We start from the raw sequence: 21901 nt of genomic DNA on the forward strand, positions 1-21901 counted from the left end.
TCTAGGTCCACAAAGGTGCTGGGAGGTCATTTATGCTCTGACAGCTCCCTGCCCTGCCATGCACCTTCGTGCTTTCCCTCCAGCAGTGGCCTCAGGGCTCTGACTTGGCTCAGAGCAAGTTCTTATTCCAGGGACCAAGTGGACTCCACGAGGCTCTGTCTTTGCCCAGTCGCTGCTGGAGAGCCCAGACCCCGGGGGTGGGGTGGGGCTCCCTGGGCTCACATCTAGGGGGAGGAAGGCGGAGTCTCTCTTTGGGTTTTGGCGGGTCTTTGAAAGCTGAAATGCATAATCAGCACTCCGAAACCCCTACCCGGCTGGCCATTTGATTGTCGTATGTACTGGTCTGTTGAGTTGAGCGAACATTTATCGGGTGCTCGCTACTTGCCAGGCTAGTGTGCTGTTTCAGATGCTGGAGGCAAAGAAAGAAAGAAAGGAGACCCAGTCATGTCGTGGGATGCACGGGGAGGAGACAAGCGAGCAGGTCGTGTGGCTGGAGGCTGTGGGTCTGAGGGCGGAGGCCTGGCTGAGGATCTCAGCGGCGTCCCAGTCCCAGGACGGGGGGCTGGCTCTGCTGTCATCCTTGGGCGTCTTACCAGGCTTCTTCCATGGACGTGGGCCATCCGGTATCTCTGGGAGCCATGAGAGGGGGTTAGGGTGGCGATGCTGGTCCGAGTCCACAGTAGGCGGGGTTCTAGCCTGGAACTGGGCGGGGGGCACAGAAGGTGGAGCCCCCCCTCCCCCCCCCCCGTGCAGAGACTCTTCCCAGGGTCCGCAATTTGTGCCCTGCTGCTCGTGGTCACCACACGGGGCATCGCCGCCTCTTACAGAGCGAACACGGACGTGTGCCCACCCCCTCTCTTCCTGTCTCCTGTGTGAGGCGAGCAGAGGGCTGCTCCAGAACAGTGTCCCCCTCCCCGGCAAGTAAATTCCGAGAAGCGCGCCCGCTGCCGTCTTTCCATTCCTGCCTTAGCCCCCCGGGGAGCTCCGAGTTCAATGGATCTCGGAGTCGCACGTGTTGGGGCTGGATAAATACAATTTTCTTTCCTTTCATTTATTTTGAACTTCTAATTTCCATGTGAACAGCCTTATCTTTCTTAAGATTTTATTTGGGGGGGCGGCGTGCAAGAAGCAGCAGAGAGAGAGAATCCTTTGGCGGGCTTCCTGCCGAGCACGGAGCTCGACCCGGGGCTGGATCCCCTGATCCCGCATTCATGACCTGAGCCGAAATCAAGAGTCAGGCACTTAACCGACTGAGCCACCAGGTGCCTTGAGAACAGCCTTATTTTATGCTTGTCTCTGACCTGCCCCGACGACCTCTGGGCAGAAATCAAATTGGCCTGTGTACGGAGCAGCCCTTCCCAGGTCGTGATCCCCGGAGGCAGAGGGAGCAGGTGTGCTGGGGCGTCCGAGCAGCTCAGGGTGGAGTTCTCCTGCTGAATCAGTGCCGTAGGGGCGGCTGCTCGGAACTCCATTTAGAAACCCAGTTTCATCTGTTTTTGTGGAGTTTTATTCTCTTTACTATGAAGTGGTAAACTAGCAAGGTATTAAAAAATGTACATTCAGGGAGATAGAATATTCAGTCATGGAGTCGATCTTCTGGGGGACATAGACTCTTCTGTTGTTACAGTAAGCCACCTGGCCACCAGAACCTGTGGGCCCATGGAGTATTCTGAGCCAGAGTGACCAAAGGCCTGCCTGCGTTCTCCCACTGTGTTCCCCTTCCAGAGCAGAGGCACCGGGCTGGGGAGGGCCCGCCGGTGCCGTGTGGGTGTGGTCGGTCTGAGTGCGTGGAGGGGAGCCCCCGAGGCTCAGAGCCAGAAGGAAGCAGCTGTGTCCAGAGAGCCGGCCGTCCGCACGCTTCCCTGCGAGGCTTTCCCTCCTTCCTCCATCCTGCTCTTCCTGGGGATGCGGAGGGCATGGCCGCCTCTGCTGGGTGCCGGAGGGCAGCCAACCACCTCCAACCCCTCGGGGGTGACACAGCTGAGTGCGGTCCCCGGCGTCACTCCTCAGGTGCTGGTCTCTGTGACCTCCAGCACCCCCTTCCAGGTATGGACGGCCTTGTTCCTTGGCCCCCTCGAGGCCCTCCGGACAGGACAGAGGCTTCTTTATCAGGCTGGCCCCCCGTCCCTTGGCCTGGCAGCGAGGTGTGGACGTCCACACAGGGTCTTCCCTCCCTCCGGTGGCGCACGAGGCCCCGGGCACGAGGGTTTGGTTTTCCTGGCACGAGAAAGAGTGGTGGCTCGGGAACGATGACACTTTCAGATCACAACCTCTGTCCCCCTTACCCAGGGCCTGCTTCCTGGATATAGGAGCCAGAGTCTGCTCATTCAGGGTCGTTACTGCTGTCCACGGCTGCCTTCTGCTTGTGTTAATAGGTTGACTGTTTGGAGGTGGAAGCAGGTTACTCCATCGGATCTGGTTGGCGCAGTGTCCGTTCCAGACACAGGCAGTGGGAGAAAGACTGGTGGAAAATGACCCTGGTTGGGTTCTTAGAATGAAACCAAGGTTTATTTTTCTTTGATGTGGTGGTCACTTATTCATCCATTCATTCAGCAGATAGATCAGCACCTGCTGTATACCGGGACAGCTTTGCTTTCCTACGAGAACGTCTCCATGTGCTGGGAAGAGGGACGTGTTTCTCGTCAGGGGCAGAAAGGCCCCATTACATGCAGCCAGGCAGGGAGATGGCCTCTAGCCATTGGGCTAAGCAGTCAGCGTGGAAGGAGTGGTCATCTGTTCTGCAGGTGGTCGGGTGGGACACAGGCGAGCTGAGATGCCCACCCCCATTCTGCGGCGGGGCTCTAAGCAGACTCGGGAAAACGCCTCATTCTCAGCCTGTTCCGCCCAAAGAGGTCCCCAACAGTAAGGATCTCGCCAGGATGTGGCTGCGGGTGCTGCCTGCTCTCCCTGCCCTCCCGGTCCGAGCAGCTCGTCCGCGTCGGTTCCGGTCGGTCCGCTGCTCTCTGTGGCACTGTCCTCACAGCCCCCCGCCTGGGGCCCCGAGACGGCGGAATGTGGCTCCGTCTGTGCTCACACCGGCATTTCTGCGGTGTCCGGTGTCTCTCTTTCTCTTTTTTAAAAGATTTTATTTATTTATTTGACAGAGATCATAAGTAGCAGAGACAGAGAGAGGGGGAAGCAGGCTCCCTGCTGAGCAGAGAGCCCAATGCGGGGCTCGATCCCAGGGCCCTGAGATTGTGACCTGAGTCCAAGGCAGCCGGTTAACCGACTGAGCCACCCAGGCGCCCTGGGTGTCTCTGGTTCAGGCACATCTTTCCCTTCTCTCTTCAGGGGACCCAACTGGTGGAATGTCAGTGACTGTTGCTTGGTTCTGAGGTTCTTTGGAGAATAAACAGGAAGAAAATCTCAGTTCCGTATTTTCCCCCAGCGATCATCTCCCATGAGACTTTCGAATAAGTTTCTTTTCTCCTTTTATGAAACACAGGAACTTGCAGCTAAATATCTCATTTGCTGTAAAATAACAACAACAACAACAACAGCAAAACAAACTCTAAGGGGAAGCATGGTGAGTCCTGATTCTCACCATCGAGATGTCAGCCGGGAAGTTCTCAACGTCAGGCTGGTTTTAAGTTTCAAGGTTTGTGAGTGCTGCACAGGTGATCTCCAAACCAGAACCAGAAGACAGAAAGCATCTGTTTGGGGCCTGGCGTGTGTGAGGGGATGGCCTCGTCGGGCAGCGCAGCGGAGGGGGCCCGGCTCTGCTGCCCTTGACCCTCGCTCTGGAGAGGCCCGTGGACCACGTACTCTTTGGCCCCTGTGGGATGTGGTCACACCCCTGCATGTGTGTGCACAGGACCTTTCCCATGCGCCGGGTTTGGCACAGATTCACGTGCCTCTCACCAGCTCGGCCGTGTCTCTGTGGGCCTGGCTCACGCGCACGTGGTGTGTTCTGGAGTGTGGTAACCCGGCGGCTCTACCGGAGAACATTCATTGTTTTTCTCTTTCTTCACCTGCCAAGAGCCATTGGTGATTCCCAAAAGGAAAATCTCTGCAATCTTTTTTTTTTTTTTAAAGATTTTATTTATTTATCAGAGAGAGAGGGAGAAAGCGAGCACAGGCAGACAGAGAGGCAGGCAGAGGCAGAGGCAGAGGGAGAAGCAGGCTCCCCGCTGAGCAAGGAGCCCAATGTGGGACTCGATCCCAGGATGCTGGGATCATGACCTGAGCCGAAGGCAGCTGCTTAACCAACTGAGCCACCCAGGCGTCCCAAATCTCTGCAGTCTTTTGACGTAAAAGCTTCTTAGAGCTGGAGGAGCTGTGGAGAGCTCATGTGTTCTCGTGCTCCTCCCGTGGGGGAAACTGAGGCCCAGAAAATCAGGTCTCCTGTCCTGCTGTGTGCAGGAAAGGACCATGTGTGCCGACTCCACTGCTGCTCTTTGGAACCCTGGAGGAACACGCTCGTCAGAAATAAGGTACACTGGCCCGGAAACCCCACCCCGCTGTGTGGGCGTCTGTAGAGACATTAACTGAAAAGTCAAGAAGCTTCCAACAAGCCGAGCTCGTCTCAGTCCCCCTGGAGACTCAGGCGGGCCCATTTGCAAACTGGCATCTTCTAAACGTGCTGGTTCCCCCCAGAGAGTCAGAATGTCTGTTCCGTTGGGAGTTGTGCGGGCGAGGGTGCACCTGGGGCCTCTGGTGCGGAGTTCTGAGGAGCTGGTGCTCTGGTTTGGGGTCGGTGTCTGTTGCTTTCTTCAGTTTTGGCAAGAGTGAGGCAGTTTGGCCCTTTGTGGAACCGCCAGTGTTCGCGCTGTGCCTGGGTGCTCGAGCTGCCCTGCCGTCCGAGGCGGGGTCGGGGGCCTGCGGGCGCCCCAGGAGACGGGCCGTAGCGGAGGCCTCTGAGACGCGAGGGGTGGCCCAAGGCTTTTCCTCCGCAGAGGAGACAAGGTCTCTGCCTGGGTGTCCGTGTCACAAGCTGCCCGTGGACAGCGCTGTCGACCCTGTTCGCACTTGTGAGTCTCCAGGAGAGGACACAGACTGCGGTGCTGTCGTGATTGTGGACAGACCCCGGGGCCCACAAGGAGCCGGGGATCCGCGGTGTTTTCTGCAGGGCCTGCTGCTGCCCGAGGCTCTCTCCTTCCGTGTGGTGCAGGGGACATGGGAGGGGGACACTGGACCAACAGCAGGTCTCCCCGTGGGACTTAACCTCTAACCGGCAAGTCACTCTGTGTTTAAACAGCTGGAGGGGTGCTGGGTGGCGCCGTTGGTGAAGCGTCTGCCTTTGGCTCGGGTCACGATCTCAGGGTCATGGGATCAAGCCCCGGAGTGGGGCTCCCTGTTCAGCGGGGAACCTGCTTCTCCCCTTCCCCCGCCCCACCCCTGCTTGTGTGCTCACTCACTCTCTCTGTCTCAAATAAAGAAATAAAATCTTTTAAAAGATAAACAGCTGGAGTCCATGCTTTTTTTTTTCTTTAAAAGGGTCCTTCTCCTTAATTATTGCCCCAGCTTTGACCTGGTACTGACAAATCAAATTCAGAGTAACAAAGCGAGCCAGGATTTGAATGGATCAGCAGAATGTGGTCCCATCCGTACAATGAAATATTTAGCCTTGATGAGGAAGGAAATCCTGGCATTTGCTACAACACTCATGAACCTTGAGGGCATTTTGCTGGGTGAAAGAAGGCAGTCACAGAAGGACAAATACTGATCACTTCTGTGAGTTACCTCGGGTAGCCGGCTTCAGACACAAAGTGGAAGGGTGGGTGCTGGGGGAGGGGACGGGGTTGTGTTGCGTGGGTGCAGAGTTTCAGTTCTGCAATATGAAAAAGTTAGAGATTGGTTGCCCAATAGTATAAATATACTTTACTGAGCTCTGCACTCAAAGTGGTTAAGATGATACATTTTAAGTTATATGTATCTTACCATAATTTACACATTAAAAAAAATTAAGGGGACTAGTATGAATAAAGTCCTGATTCGTAGCCTAATGGATTCCTACTTTGATCAGTTTGTTTTGGAGGATATGTGGATGTTACCTCGCATTCTAACACCACACGTAGTATGCTCTCTGATATTCTGATTGTGGCAGCAAGAAAGACATATAAAGAGCTAATGAGTGTATAAAAGGGACAGCAGGTGCATTGCTGTGAAATAAGGGCATTACTTGGAAAAGTGCCTGTGATTGGCAAGGGAACACGGTAACTGTACGCTAAATCGATGGTATATTTACATTTGCTTTTTAGGTGAAGCCAAAAATCTTCCCACTTACCCGGGGCCAAACAAGATGCGGGATTGCTACTGCACAGTGAACCTGGACCGGGAGGAGGTTTTCAGGACCAAGACTGTGGAGAAGTCGCTCTGGTAATGCCTGCTGTTTGCTTTCCCCGCCTGCTTCCTCTGTGTGGCAGATGCCTGGAACACAGGGGCCGCTGGCCGCTGTCCACACTGCCCAGCGTGCGTGAGGCACTGGAATGTTCTGTGAGCTCCCGTCTGCCAGGGCCGCTGGGCTGCCGTCTTGGTGGCAGTCCCCAAATGCTCGTGCTGGCCCGGGCTGAGCAGCCTGCAGCTGCAGGGGAGCGGTCACCCACTGCAGGGGCGTGTTTGGGCACCTCTGGTCAGAGATGGGCTGAAGGTCAAGGTGTGCACCGGACATAGCAGCAGTCAGGCATTTTGACAGGTGAACATTGGGAAGCTTTTTTTTTTTTTAAAACCACCTTCCTTTAAACTTTCCCAGAGAGACAAATCTGAGATGGGCATGGAAGTGATGCCCACTGAGGAAGGGGGGCCCGGACAGCACTCGCTGAGAGCGCTAGAGATTGTTGGTTGGAAGGAGCAGCATCTAGTAGGTCCTCAGGTCCTTGGAGAGTTTGCCATACGATGAACACATCCGCGCCCCGGAGGGTCAGCTGTTAAGGGCCAGTCACCACCGGAGGGCTTGTTGAGACAGCTGTCTGTTCAGACAAGTCTGACAGTCTCCCCGTGATGCCGCCCCTGGACCACACCCCGGGGACAGGAGGGCTCCCTAAAAGTCACAGCAGTTTCCATGGAGGGTGGGGAGAGAGAACCAGAAGCGCGAGTTTTAGCAGGGGCGGGCCTCGTGGCTTGCAGCCAGCACAGCTAGTGGGGGTCCTGAGCAAGTCACTTGTCGCCAAGTGGCTGGTGGAGTGGAGCAGGGTCCTCCAGGAAGCCCGTGTTTACAAGTGTGGGTGGTGTGGACCCACGCACACAGCTGTTTCTGGTTTGAGAGCAGCTTTCGCAGAACAAGTGTACCCTTCCTACGGTTCTCTCTGAGAGGGCACAAGCCGCACGTTCTGACCGGACTTGGTTTTTACAGACCTGTTAGGGATTTCCTGCTCCTTTCATTCTCCATCTGCACAGGGCCCCCAGCACTGGGAGGCACCCCTGAGGCCAAGTGGCCACAGCGTGTGGGCCGGGCATGCTCCAGAGTCTCTGGAATCATTCGTTGTAGGAAAACAGAACTCCTGAGTCATCAGGAGTCGCGCCTGGCTTTGGGGCTGGTGTTGGAGGTGAGGCCAGGGCTCACGATGTCACTGTAACCTTCTGGGTTATGTCCACGGTCCTGAGGCCGAGTGAACCCTTTCTGTGTTTGCACAGTTGGCATTGATGCCTGGAGGTCCTATACCTGGAAAGTCACTGTGGTCTCAGGGAAGCTGGGCCCTCCCCAGACCTGCTGAGCCCAGACCTCTAGGAAGAGAGTCTGCTTGGGAACCTCTGTTTTAGGCAGGGCTGAGAGTGGGGGTCCTGATCTTCAAAACATTTTAGACAAGTTTAGAAATGGAAACTGTGGTTCCTGGATTTGGTGATACTAGGAAATGTGCTTCTGGAGCAGGAAGGGGAAGCTCGGAGCTAAATCAGGGTAATGATGTGGTCACCCTGTCCGTTCAGAAGATCAGCCGTCTGAGAAACAGCCAGAATCAGGTGGGAGCCTCCAAAATGCTGTCGCAAGGAGCCAGTTACCTGTAGTCAGTGCCCTGAGGTAATGGTCTGACTTGGAAAATTCATGCTCTCCTTATGGACAGTTTTAATGAGCTTGGCTATTTTTGTTTATTTATTTATTAGCTCAGTGAATGTTTTTTTATTTATGTATTAAAGATTTATTCATTGGAGAGAGAGAGCGCACAGGCATACGTGCACGTGTGGGAGGGAGGGGCCGAGGGAGAGAATCTGGAGCAGGTTCCCTACTGAGCAGGAGCCTGATGTGATTCCAGGACCCCAAGATCATGACCTCAGCTGAAACCAAGAGTCGGATGTTAACGGACTGAGCCACCACGTGCCCCTCAGTGAAAATTTATTGAGTGCTTCTCTAATGCACTGACAAGGAGAGGGTGCTCTAAACAGAAAGTTAAAAGTGACAGCAAAGAAAGACACTAACACAAAATAATTCCAGGAACTTAAAAAATATGGGTGCATTTCACCATTTAGTTTTGAGACAAAAACTGCATTCACACTGGTAGACCTTGTGGGCGAGTAGCCCCAGAGCTCTACTATAGTGTCTGGGCAAAAAGGCGAAGAAACTCACCCTATAAAAGAAGTTAGCAAGGTAAAGTGCTGCCTCCATTTGCTGCCAAGTATTTGAAATAAAAAATTAGCTCTCTTGTGAGTGTGCACGCCTGAATCCAGAAGCCATGCACGGGCATTGCCGTAGTCCTGGATAGTTGTAACGTCCTCAGAGGTGACGAAATGCCAGTCAAAGCAAGTCCAGACGTACCCTTCAGTCCAGGCCTCGAAGAATCTTCCTCTGTGATCTCTGAGGAAAAGTACAGAAGAACCCAAGGAGGTGAAGTGTTGGTGCGTTTGCCAAGAAAAACCACAGAATCAGACCTGAAGCGTTTGCAGAAGGTCTGCCGACAAGATTCAGTGACTCTGAAGTAGTAAGTAAGACAAGGTTGCAGACGTGACTGAGATGAGGAACGGTAAAGAGTGATGAGCCCAGTTTCCGAAAGCACCAGGTAGAATTCCCGGAAATGAAGGACCCAAGGACTTGAATGGAACGTCACTGGGCGAGTAAACGGCTGGATGGGTTCGCCGGAGGGAGGAGGGGTGAACGGGAAGGCTCCAGACACCCCCGCCACACAGGAAACGGGAAGGAGGGGTTAGCGACAGAGCAGAAGAACGTCCAGACCTGTCTCACGAGGACTCGGAGGCGAGCGGGAAGAAGCCGGTGCGCGAGGGCGGCTGCAGGGAGACGACACGTGAAGATGCGGCTCCAGTAGCCGTGGCTGGAGGCCGGAAGCGGAAGACCCGTCCGCAGGCTCTGCCGGCTTTGAGGCGGGGAGGAAGGCCGAGGCTCCGACGGCAGCTGCCAGCACGAAGGAAGCGGGCGCACTGGGGGCCAGGCCGGCCCTGCCCACGGCCCCCAGTGTGGGCAGCGCTCGGTCATCACCTCCGAGGAGTGCCGGAGTCTTCCCTCTCTCCAGCTCGTGCCTGCGGGCCTCAGTGTTTCCTCTCCGATCAGCTGCTGCATTTGGGAAAGTCCCTGCGGGAAGGAAGAGCCTCCATCTGGTCTCTGAACTCAAAAGAGCCAGAGGGCATGGCGGCCTGTCCGGGCCTTGGGGGTAGGGTCAGTCCCCAACTCAGCTGCTGTCCAGCACTGTCTTTGCACTCAGACGTACAGACGGAACGTGTCGGAGAGACTCCCTCCCTTCGCAGCGGAAGGCCGTCCCGGGGCCCCTGGGCGGGGACCGTGCTGCTCAGGTGTCCCCGGCACTCGCGTGAGGCTGTTCCCCACGAGTAACTCCGCCGCGGGTAACTTAGGGAAAGGCCCAAGTTTGTCCTTTGCTTTCCTTCGGCTGTGGGAAAGGGTACTGGGGAGGCTCGGCTGCAGACCTTCTTGGAAGGGCTCATGAGGTCTGGCACTGGGGAGCCCCAGTCCTTTCCTCCTGGCCTTGTCCATTCTCTAGAAAAGCGATTTGGGGCAAAGTTTCTGTCTTACTAGGAAAATACCTTCCTGATGTTGAGCATGAACCTTGTTCACACGTAACTTCTGTGGCTGTGATCGTGCTCTCCCTTCAGTGGCCGCTCATGGTCGGTTGGCTTAACCTCAGGCCCCAGGATGTTGGGCCGTCACATCGGGGCTCAGAGGCAGCTGCCGCCCCAGACAGCACGGCACACGTGCGGAGAGCACCTGATGACCCACCCGGAGAGTTGCCTCCTGCTTCCCAGACAGGGCTAGGGAAGGTCCCATCACGGAGGAAATCACCACTTTCTCCAGTGAAAGAAGCATATTCTAGTTATGTGAACAAAACAAGTAAAAACAATGCTGGGCCGCTCATTTGCAAGAATATTCCCCAAAGTACTCTATATTCATTTCCTTTTGTCAACATGTGTGATTATTTCAAGGATGGCGTTGCCTCCCTTTTCCCACAAAATGCCTACAACGTGTGGGCACAGCTCCTGGCCCGAAGAGGAGCTGCCCCAAACTTCCTGATCTGACCCGCACCTTCCCCAGCGGCCACTGTGACGGGGCTGGGGTGCCGAGCCTCTCCCCAGGGCCACTCCAAGACCCCCACCCCCAGGCGGTCTCTGTCTGCCTTCTCTCACCTGGTTTCTGTTGTGGGGAAGGGGCCACCCCCTGGCGCTGGCCTGGCTTCCCACAGAGGCTTCTCACCTTCCAGTGGGAACAGTGGCCGCTCGGCCCAGAGTGTGCTGGTGTCTGACGACTGCTAACGGAGGGTCACAAAGTTGTGTTCGCAGTAAGATTCCCTCTTGTTCTGAAAACTGGGATTGTTCCAGAATGGTCTGGAATATGTGGACATAAATGTCAATGTGGTTATTTTCGGGCGGGTAGTGGGATTATGGGGGATGTTTTTGTTTTTGCTTTTTTACATAAGATTAGAAGTTAGACAGTAAAATAACCACTTTCTGGAGCAAAGTGAGGAGGAGCTCGCCCATCACCGTGTTTGTCTACACGGCGTAATTGTAGCCCTCACATCCTGTCGTTCCTGCTGAGAAAGTTCCCAAAGGAGAGGTCGTTCCCAGGAAGGACGGGTGTGCGCTTCCAAACTGGAATTAAAGAGCGTGTGGGTCTGTGACGAGTCAGCCCCCATCTGCTCCTGGAAAATGCCCGTCACTCAGAGCCCAGCGCTGCTGTGTGCCAGACCCGACTCCTGCCCGGGGGACCCTGCAGCTCCCGTCCTGGGGGGGACACGCTGCCTGGGTTAGACTCCGAAAGGGACCGCGAGGAGTCTGTGGTTCAGGACGACAGACTCCATCTTCCTGGAGGTTTTCAGTAAATCCCGAGTTGTGGATGAGCAAATGCTGATTTTGGTTTAGGAGGCTGTACGTCTAACGGTTTCTCCTAATACTTACTTTTATCTCTAATTTCTCCAGTTTAAAAAAAGTTTTTGGGACGTAAATTCAAGCTTTTGGCTCAGATAGTCCTTGTCAGCTGGAGTCGGTGAATTCATGCCCCCACTGTTCTGGGGTGCTCCCGGAGGAATCCCCAGTTTGGGTCCTGGTGCTTGGGGAAGAGTGTGAGCCCCTTTAAGAACATTTCCTGCCTTGGAGCGCCTGGGGGGCTCAGTGGGTCAAGCCTCTGCCTTGGGCTTAAGTCATGATCTCAGGATCCTGAATCCGACTCTCTGCTCAGTGGGGAGCCTGCTTCTCTCTCTCTCTGCCTGCGTCTCTGCCTGCTTGTGATCTCTGTCAAATAAATAAACAAAATCTTTAAAAAAAAAAAAAAAAAAGGAAAAAGAAAAAAGAACATTTCCTGCTTGGTCCAGTGCTTGCCTGATGCTAACCTGGGGCCCTCTGGCCCTGCCTGCCAGGCCACCACCCTCGATGCCCTCTGGATCTGTGATGTGCAGCAGCCGCCACTGACCCTTGGGGGTTTATGCCCACGTCTCTGCCCGGAGCCCCACGAGTGTGGCGACTGGCCCGGTGACTCTTCTGCCCGGCACTGGGACAGACACTGGGATCTGACCTCAGACTCTCTCCTTCCTGCGGAGGCTTAGCTACATCCCTCCTATCCCGGCTGCAAATGTGCAGCGTGCCACACGACACGACCCATGTCCTTTGTGGGATCAGAGCAGCTTTCTGTCCAGGAGCTGCCCATCCCCGGGGTGACCTGAGTCGGGGTTGGGGCTCCCACAGAGGCTCAGCATCCTTTCTCCCAAGGAGACGCAGCGTCTGATGGGAAGGGAGAGCTCTGTGGGGAAGGCTCGCGGGTGCCAGGGAGCCAGGCCACGCAGGGAGGTCTGGAGGAAGTGAGGAGAAACCCAGAGGTTTCCCGCTGCCCGAGGGCCTGTGAGGATGACTGGCAGCGGAGGCTTGTGCCTCCGAGGCTCCTTTCTGGCTCTGCGCGTCCCAGGCCTCCCTGCCGCCCACGCCTGCTGCAGAGGGAGACACGGACGCTTCCTGCTCAGCGGCCCCGTGGGCCCTGCCAGCCCTTGACTCCTTGGCATTTCTCATTCATCTCCTGTGGACAGTTGAACAGCATTTGGTTTAATGAAAGTTTAATCCAGCTTTTGGTTCACAGCGTACAAGGCACATTTCATTAGCTGAGCTCTGAGCTGCTTGGAGATGGGCTGTTGCCCTTTTTGGAAGACCCGCCCTGCCGGCCAGGCTTCCAGGCCGTGTCGGGCTGTGGGGTGGGCCCTGATCTCCCTCGGGGAGCCTAGACGCTCGGCCCCCAGGGTGGCCTTCTCTGTGGCATCGGCCTCTGTCAGAACGGCCCTCTCACAGAGAGGCTCGGAGTGGGGTTCCTATTCTTGGGCTGCCTTTCCTTCTACCCCAAATCGGGAGCCGCCCAGGCAGCCCCGCCCCTCCGCTCCCTGCCCAGATGTTGGGAAATAAACTGCGGCGTTTGCGACAGAGCCTGAGCCCAGAGAAGACCAGGCGTGCAGCGGTTTTCTCCTGAGCAGACAGTGTGGCCGCAGGGCCGGCCGCCCTGGTGGGGGTGGGGCGCTGCCCGCCTCAGCAGATGCTGGGAAATGACTCACGGAGACTCGGCGGTTTCTGCGCGGGTCCCAGAGGAGGGGACTGAGCCCCGGGCGGCACATCTGGGCTCTGGGAGGAGTGGGAGGAAGGCAGGAGGTTGGCCTGTCGGAGCTTATAGATAGCTCCGCTCCGTGTTGGGCAGGAGGCAGGAGGGTTTCTTCCCTCTCTGCGAGAGCTCGCTCCCAGCAATTACCGAGGGAAAGAGCCTGCCACTCTGGCCGCCCTCCGAGGGCCTCCAAGCGGATGCGACCGCACGCATTAATCTTCTTCTGTCACACAGCAGTGTTTAAGGCAAGCCAAGTCCTGTGGGCTGCTTTTCTCTTTATTTGGAAGGAGGGTTCTGGAGCCCCGAGGCTGCGAGTGGGGCGTGACTCATGCATCTGGCTGCTGCTGACCTCGGCTGGGGACAAAGCGGGGCCTGTGTGGACAGAGACCCCGGGTTATGGCGCTAATGGGAAGGAAGGGGAGGCAGTGGCTGGGCCCCCTCTGAGTTCCCCAGAAAGGAGACATTGTCTGGCCCAGCACATGGAGAGGGGCGGGGATGGGAGAGTGCCTTGGTTTCCCTCCTCTCTGGGAACACGCTTCCGACTCCACAGCCGCGAAGAGACAAGCACGGACTTCCTGTTGACCTGGGACGGGGGTGGGGCTGACCGGATGACCGGCTCGGTGTGCCCTGGGGTGGGGGCCCTCAGCAGAGGGGTGCCCGCTGCGCTGCACCCCACGTCGGCCCTCCTGCCCCAGACAGATGTCACTGCCTCCCTGGGCAGCCTCAGCTCCCAAGTGCAGGGACATGGCTGCTCTGTGCTGGGACACATTTTGGAGAAGGCAGGACCGCACGCCAGTCCTTGCCCATCGATGACAGACGGCACCGGCAGCTTCGTGGTGTTTCCAGTTGAAAAGGTGTCTCTTATCTGCTGTGTCAGTTATCCATCATCTAGTCTGTAATGCCACCTTGGGAGTTCTCAGTGGACGGCTACCCTGAACGCAAGAAGGGGGGCGTGCCTAGAACACGGGCCAGAGCGCCGCCGCGAAAGCACACGTGCCTGACTCTGAGCTGCGCCGACGACTCAAATGTTGCCAACGAAGCAGGAGGTCGTTTTGCCGTCATGTGAGCCAAGTTTGTAGATGCCGGTGAGACGGTGTGTTGGTGGGCGTGTGGGCCGAATCTGTCCTCACGTTCCGGACGGTCGCATTGTGTCCCACGCCGGAACCTTCCGGCGGCGAGCAGCCTTGAGCCAAGCACGTGCCTGGCGCTGCTCTGTGACAGGTGGGCGGCCGTGCACTGGCCACTCTGCTCCGGGCACCGTCAGGGTTGGGACAGGAGAGTCCCGCAGATGTGCCCGCTCAGACCTCAGGCCTGCTGGCAACTGACGTTTAATATATGTATTCGGAAAGTGATCTATGACATGATATTAAAGGAAAAAGTGAACGGTATATGGGGATATGTAATGGAATCCTACTTTTTTTTTTTTAAAGATTTTATTTATTTATTTGGCAGACAGAGCTCACAAGTAGGCAGAGAGGCAGGCAGAGAGAGAGAGAGGAGGAAGCAGGCTCCCCGCTGAGCAGAGAGCCCGATGCGGGGCTCGATCCCAGGACCCTGAGATCATGACCTAAGCTGAAGGCAGAGGCTTAACCCACTGAGCCACCCAGGCACCCCGGGATCCTACTTTTATTGTAAAAATATCTGTTTCCATCTGTATCTACTTGTGTTCTATATTCATAGATCTTCAGAGAAAAAAGTCTAGCATATACCCTGTAATGTTAATTCTGGTTTTCACTTTCTGACATCCTTATGTATTTTTAAAATTTTGGTTTTAAAAAAATGGCTTTATTGAGATCTGATTCACATACCCTGTAAGTAACTCTGGCGGGTGTGTAATTCTGTGGCTTTCAGTACGTTTGGAGCTATGGCCGTCAGTTGTGGAGTATTTTCGTGACCCTTCACTGCCCACTTCCTGTGGCTCCAGCCACTTTCTCTCTACGTACTTGCCTTTTCGGGGGAACGTGGAGTCGCACGGTGTGTGGCCTTTTGTGGCCTGTCTCCCTGAGCACCGTGGTTTCAGTGTTCGTCCGTGACAGCAGGCGTCTGAGCTCCACACTGTCCGGGTCGACGGACCCTACTTTGTTCATCTGCGCCGGCTCTGCCGACGGACACGGGGCTTGCTGCCGCTTCTCGGCTGCTGTGAGTGCAGCCGCCAGCTCGCAGGCCACAGTGTCTGTGGGGGCGTGCGTCCCCCTGCTCTGGCCGTTTCAGGGAAGCGCTGCTGTTGCTGAGTGGCCGCACCGCTGTGCTCCTGCAGGCTCTGACTTCGCCACATCTCACACTTGTCACCCTTATTTCTAGTTTCACGTTCTCGGAAACATTCTTGTTCCTGCATGTTCCTTTTTTTCAGCCAACAGTTGAGATCATGGAGGAGTAAGGCAGCACAGGGAGGTTCTAGGAACAGGCCCCTGAGTGTGATTATGAGTCAGGGCACCCAGGGAAGCAGTGTCTTCCTGGGGCACCTCGCTCAGGGGGGCACCTCGCTCAGGGGGGCAGGGACGAGGTGGGGTCCGTGGGTGCGGGCGTCCGCAGTTGCAGCCTGCGAGGTCAGGCCCGTGCTGTGTCTGGGACTCCGTCGGCCCCTCCGGGCATGTGCTTGCCACCCAGGCTGGGCTTCCTGCTGCCACGACTCACATGTTACGTGACTCCCTGTGGTCTGGCTCTCTCCTCTGGGCTCGGGTGCCACCTTTGTGTCCTATGGCCTCTGGGGGCAGCCTTGCCCCGAGTGGCACGTCTGAGGGTATGAGTTGGGGTTCTGTGTCTCTGAAGATAATCCGTGTGTGGCCCATGTGTAACACGGGGTGATCTGGAGACTGCGATGACCTCGCAGCTCGTGTTGGTCGTGTGGCTGTGGAATTAAAGGAATTAAACCCCGGAGAGGCTTGTCTGGGGTGGGGCCCAGGGACCTGTGTTTTCTAAAACCCCGTCCCAATGGTTCTGCTTCGCGGCCTGAGCAAATTACGTTTGGCTCTCCGTGGAGAGTAGAGGAGCAGAGCCCCGTGCGCGCGGATGGGGCCCCGGGAGGTGTGAGGAGAGAGCTCAGACAGAGTCACACGTGGCTTTCCCTGGAGGCGCCTATGCCCAGACAAATGTGTGGGTGTGTGGCCTCCGTGTGAGGCCTGCGAGGCGGTGCTGACGTCTGCACGATGACGGCTTGGTGGCATGGCACTCTTTGCACCCTCGGACCCTCAGGACAGCAGGGTCCCCACCCCGCCCCCAGCTCTGGTCTTGCTCAGTGAGTGAGCAGCACACACGCAGCCATCCGGTGTTTCCAGACGCAGTCCTGGGTCCAACACGCTCTGCTTTGCCGCACGGCAGCTCCCTAGTGGCTCAAATGCCTTCCCCTTTGCGGCTGCTTTCTTGGCTGTTGTCCGACTCACTGTGGCCTGGTCCTTCAGGACCCCAGGCCCCTGCCTGCCTCACGTGCTTCTGGATTATTCCCTCCCGTGCCCCAATAGCCCTGGGCCCTCAGGGGCCACCGTTGACTCTTCTTCCCAGCCGGCAGGTCCGCTCTGCACACTGCCGGTGCTGGGCACTGTGTCTGGACCGGTGGGCTCAGGCGGGTCTCCTCAGTGACGGTTCACATCCTCTGTTCCCACCCGTCCAGGCCAGCCCTCAGCTACTGGCCGGAGGAGACAGGGTGACCCCGGCACCTCTGTGCCCTCGTCTGTCCACAGGTCAGCCTGCACGGCCACGGACTGTGGACACGTTGCCTCTTGACGGGGGGCCGACTGCTCTGCCTTTTCCGTATTTCGAAGGCCGGGCCCCCCTCCTCAGCCACTGCCTGGCGTGGGCTGCACCCAGCCCCTCCGCTCGGCTCCCTCTCCCTGCCTGGCCGCACGAGCCGGGGCTGGGACTCCAGCAGCCTACCTGGGCCGTGGAGGGTGGGTGGAGCCCTGCCCATGTCCTACGTCTGTTTTCCTCATGGGTGGTGCCTCCCTCGGACCCTGGGAAGGGTCCACGTGCTCTGTCCATTCTGGGCTCCCCGAGCCTTGCTGAGCTGATTCCGAGGGACAGAGTCGAGACGCGTGTGCGGCACCCGCTGGTGATTTTGACAGATCACGTGCCTGTGTCTGAAGACAGCGGACTATTGCTGCTGAGGCAGGTGGCGGGAGACAGACACATGGGTGACCCCATGTCATGGCACCAAGAGCACGTTCTGTGGGGCCCTGGCACTGGTCAGAGGGAGAGGCCCCGTCGCCTTGGGGCCCCAGAGAAAGAACAGTGCTTTCTGACGCCAACCGCGGTGTGCCCTCTGACCTCAGATATGCTCAGGTGTGGTGGGGAGAGTCGTCTCAGGACCAGCTGGAGTGCCCCGCCATCCGTGTCCCTCGCAGGGGGTTCCATGGCCGGGCAGCACTCTGTCCCCTTCTCCGCTGTTACTCCAGCCTGGCCAGGACTGCGTGATCTTCCTCCCCTAACCAGCACAGCATACCCCATTAGCTTTCCCGACTTCGGACCTTGGCCATGGCATGTGTGGGAACGGGTAGGGTCAGAGGGTGCCGCAGGGAGTGGCGGGCCATCCTGTAACCAGCTGCAGCCGGTCGGGGGCCCTGCCTTTTCCAGGAGGTCTGCTCTCTGCACACCTCACAAGCGGACTCAGCCTGGCCCAGCTGAGCAGCTGGGGGCCTGTTTGTTGACCTTGACTGGGGTTTGTGGTTCATGTTGGGTCTCTGTGCACGGGGATGCTGGTGCGGGGTCTGTGTGGAGGGTCAACCCGTGGCCAGGGGTCCTCTCCCCAGGGCCAGGTGCAGACTACAGCCCAACTTCTGGGGAAGGAGAGCAGTGGGGTCTGCACCTGGCAAGCCAAGTTGGATGGACGCGCGTGAAGGGAGGCCCACCCGCACATCCCATGTGTCCTCGTGGTCCTGGAGTGTTGGGTCCAACCCAGACACACACAGCGGACTCATGCTCCCTGCGCGGAGCTCTCTGCCCGCAGCTGATCACTCCGGGTGATGGGCCTTGGGGCCGACAGTGGGGACCACATTTGCACCCCAGCAAGCAAACCACAGTTCCGCATCGCACACGTGAGACCCGGCGTGGCGTGTTGCTGACACACGTGGGAGCGTGATTCTGCGTGTGCGCCCGAGGCTGGTGCTCAGTGGGCCGCCCCACACTGGCCGGCTCACCTAACGGAGTCCGTTCTGCTTGCTTCTCAGCCCCTTCTATGGAGAGGACTTCTACTGCGAGATCCCTCGGAGCTTTCGGCACCTGTCCTTTTACGTCTTCGACAGAGATGTCTTCCGCAGGGACTCCATCATAGGTGGGTACCGAGATGGGTCTTGTCTTGTTCTCTCTGCCTCATTCTGTCGCGCGTGTGGCCTCTCCCCCAGCTCTCTGCCCTGAGCCCAAAGCATTCTCAGCCTGGGTTTTTGGCTGTGCTGAGCAGCTCTGGGAGGTGGCAGTGGGTACCTGGCTGGCCTGGCAGTGGTGTCCCCCATGCCCTGAATGGACCTCCTGAGCCCCCCGTAGCTGCCTGAGTGTCCCCCAGCCCGGTCAACATGTAGAGAACTTCACAGCACGAGCTCACGAAGAAGGGCTTCAGAGTTCTCCTTCAAAGTGAGGTTACAGTGACCACCAGGCCTGTTCCCGGGTGACTTCTCTGAGGGGTCAGTGTGCAGAGGACACCCCCCTTGAAATCCCCAGACCGCACCTGTCCCTGACTCTTGACAGCCCTCCGTGGGGATTGGGACGGATTAAGGTGAGACGTGTGAACGTGCCGGTGGAGTGCTCCTGGAGAGGGAGAAGCGGGGTGGGGCAGCAGAGCCTGAGAGCAAGAAGGTGCCTGGGTGTGGGCCCCGCTGGGCACTCACGTACACCACCACCTGCACGGGGCTCCGATAACGCACTCCCAACTCCAGGAGGCCTCTGCCTCTGCCTTCTGACTTGGGACTGCTCCCGCAGCGATGAGCTCGGGCTCGACCTCTGTCCTCTGTTGCGGAGGACCCAGCCCCTGCCCGTGCTGGTGGACCCACAGTCTCTGGGCTGAACCTGGAGCTCCACAGTTTTGTGGGGTTCCTCGGCTGATTCTCAGTCAGAAGAAAACATGTCTGAGTGCACTTAAGAGGTGCAGGAGCCTGTTCTCTGGGTGCGCTGGGACTATGTCACCGTCCTGTCCTGCAGGTGTGTCTTCAGCTGAACAAACTGGTGCAGACCAGCCAGACAGTTGTTAGGGCTCACCTGGCGTTCACACCTGCAGCCAGCCAGGGTCTCAAGTCTTCACCTCGCTTTAGATCGCGCACTGCAGACTTCACTTAGAGGCGTTGTTGGTTGGCGTCGTCGGCTGAACGTGGAGGCTGATGGGAAGGGAGAAGTCCAGGATGTCTTCTCGTTACGGGTGTGCACCACCAGGTGGACGATGGGTGCTGGGACATACACAGGACTGGAAAATGGTGGGGGTGGTCCTAGTGGAGGGTGAGGTGGGGGAGATGGGGATGACATGGTGAAGAATGAGTTACTCATGCCAGGACAAGATGCCGTCTCCTACCAAGAGCAGAAACCCATCATCACCACGTACCACCCTCTACCCATCATGCACCGGCAGCCATCCACCCTCCTGCACCATTGCTACCCACTGTCCACCCTGTGCACCACCAGACCACCACCATTCACCCTCCTCCTCTTCACCACCCGCTCCACCATTACCTACCGTCCGTGGTCCTGCATGTGGTCTCCGCATCCTGCACTGTCACGTGACACTCACCGCTCTCCAGCCTCGCCCTGCGCCTTCACCCACCAAGTCTGTTTACCACCTTCCACCACTGTGGTGCACCACTTCCAGCCCCAAATTTGTCCCACCACCCAAAGCCCACTTGGTAAACCCATAAAGCTGCACTCACTCAGATCTGTTCTAGCCCCGGGCACACACTGCGCACTTTTTGGGGAATGGAAGCATGTGACTGGGTTTTCTTCCGCCTAAAGAGGGTCACTCTGCACAGTGCTGGACAGTAGGGCAGCAGATACCAGCCCAGGTCAGGGAGGCCCTTTTTCTGCACCTGCTGGTTGGGAGGGAGCATTCTTCCTGCTGCACAAGAAGCTCCTCTTACCTTGTGTCTCCTTTGGTGGGAGCCTCCTTGAGCATGTGCCCCCACGCCTGCGCTCCTAGTGCAGCAAAGGTGGGTGTGCTACCCATGACCTCTTCATCCCTGGGTGGAGGTTTGGGCTGTTTTTAGCGATTGCAAGACTTCCAGCAACGCTCTTCTGCATCTTTATATTGACACGGGATTTCATTCCTCTTAGAGGACACCTGAGAGGCAGACTGCTGGGGTATCTGCAGGATATGGAGAGATGGCAGAATCTGCCACCCTTTGGCACTGGGTTTAATTGGAGCTGAAGGCAGTTGAGAATAAGCGGATACAGGAGAAGCTCTCCAGCCTGCCCGAAAAGCAGGACATGAGTTTGCGTAGAAGTTAACCACAGGGACCAGCCTGGAGCCCTGTGGGGCTGGCGGTGACACTGGAGGGGTCTACGTGACCCATCTTTGTCTGCCACTGGCCCCTTCCTGCAGTTTGTGTCGTGGAAGCCCAGTGGCCTTTCCTTGGTCTGTCCCTCGTCTCTGAAAGTTTTTGTTGTTTCTGGTTAAGATGCTACAGAAGTGCAAGTTCTGGCTCACTGCTGAGTTCCCCGCCCCTGGTACATTTGAGACGTGCTCATAAACGTCCCTTGTTCTCTTGTCAGTCTCCTTTTGCAGAGTCTGAGAGGAACTAGAAGGTGAGAGGGAAAACATTTTCCCTCCGCTGCTGTGCGTGTTGACTTCTGTTAGGGACTAACAACCTTCTCCCGAGTGGCGCGCCATCCTGAGCTTCCCCGGCCGCGTGAGCGTCCCGGGAGCCACGCAGCGCTCAGATTGTCCATTTTTGTTTTTAACCCACTTGTGCCGTCTTGATGTGTGTAGTATCTCATTGTGGCTTTTATTGCATTTTCTTTTTTTTCTTTTTCTTTTTCTTTTACTTGAGAGAGAGAGAGAAAGAGAGGGAGAACACAGCAGGGGGAACAGTGCAGGGAGAGGGAGGAGCAGACTCCCGCTGAGCAGGGAGCCTGACACTGGGCCTGATCCCAGGACCCTGGGACCATGACCTGAGCCAAAAGCAGACACTTAACTGACTGAGCCACCCAGGTTCCCCGAATCCCTACCGTTTGTTCTCAATTCCTATGCACATTCAAGATGAAAAACCAGATAACAATACTCTACTACTATGTTTCATCAAAGAGGAAACCCCCTCTGATTGGAGTACCAGCTCTGTTGTTAAGCTCTCCCAAGCCATAGCCCAGGACGACCCCCTTAAGAATTGCTGGGCGTGTCATGACACACGCTCCAACCAAATACAAAATGCTCCCTCCTCACTCCTCTCCGCAGTCACATCGTCCCGCAGACTAAGGTCACATGCGATGCCTCTAACCCAGCACCGCTGCTTCTCCTCCCCAGCAGTACCCTAACCCCGCTTGCTTCAACCTCCTCTCCCTGTCTCGACATTTTTCATGCCCGTGATTTTATTTCTTGTCTAAGATATGCCCACCTGGGACCTAGTGTGGTCCCTACAGATATAATAAGTCTCACCTTTCGCTACAGTCTGTCAAGCTGCAGCCACATCTCATGCACCTGCCCTCATGCTGCCGCCCTCTGCCAGGTCATCCCAGAGCAGAAGAGGAGCCATGAAACTTACTAGTAATGCTTGGGTTCACTAATTTCCAGGGGAATGATTCACAAAAAGCCCTGTCATTGGAATTCTGGGAAGAGCTTCTGCTCTAATCAAACCAGGGCTAGGTTCTAGCCTTCCTGTGACCTCGATAAACCTTGCATTGCACGACCCCATCTTCCTTCTGTGCCAGTTCTTCTTTCCAGTCATCAGTAGCACCACTCTGGACGATGACGCAGGAGCCAGTCAGTCTTGCTGTGCTCCCACGGCAGCCTCTTAATTACCTTCCCACACTGGCAAACCC

General features: G+C 56.8%; 1 protein-coding gene across 4 annotated transcripts in view; it reads left to right on the forward strand.

The window, feature by feature from the left end:
* Positions 1-21901, forward strand: part of RASA3 (RAS p21 protein activator 3) — a 114701-nt gene that overhangs the window by 35945 nt on the left and 56855 nt on the right. For 2 of the 4 annotated variants that reach the window (XM_032314229.1, XM_032314228.1), the window contains exons 2-3: positions 6201-6318; positions 18121-18224. In XM_032314229.1, coding sequence (XP_032170120.1) covers positions 6201-6318; positions 18121-18224 — 222 coding nt within the window. Of the gene's footprint in view, positions 1-5460; positions 5674-6200; positions 6319-18120; positions 18225-21901 lie in introns of those variants that run through there. The other 2 variants (XM_032314226.1, XM_032314230.1) reach the window with 2 other exon arrangements.

This window comes from Mustela erminea, chromosome 15, assembly GCF_009829155.1.
Source record: "Mustela erminea isolate mMusErm1 chromosome 15, mMusErm1.Pri, whole genome shotgun sequence".
Classification (NCBI taxonomy): domain Eukaryota; kingdom Metazoa; phylum Chordata; class Mammalia; order Carnivora; family Mustelidae; genus Mustela; species Mustela erminea.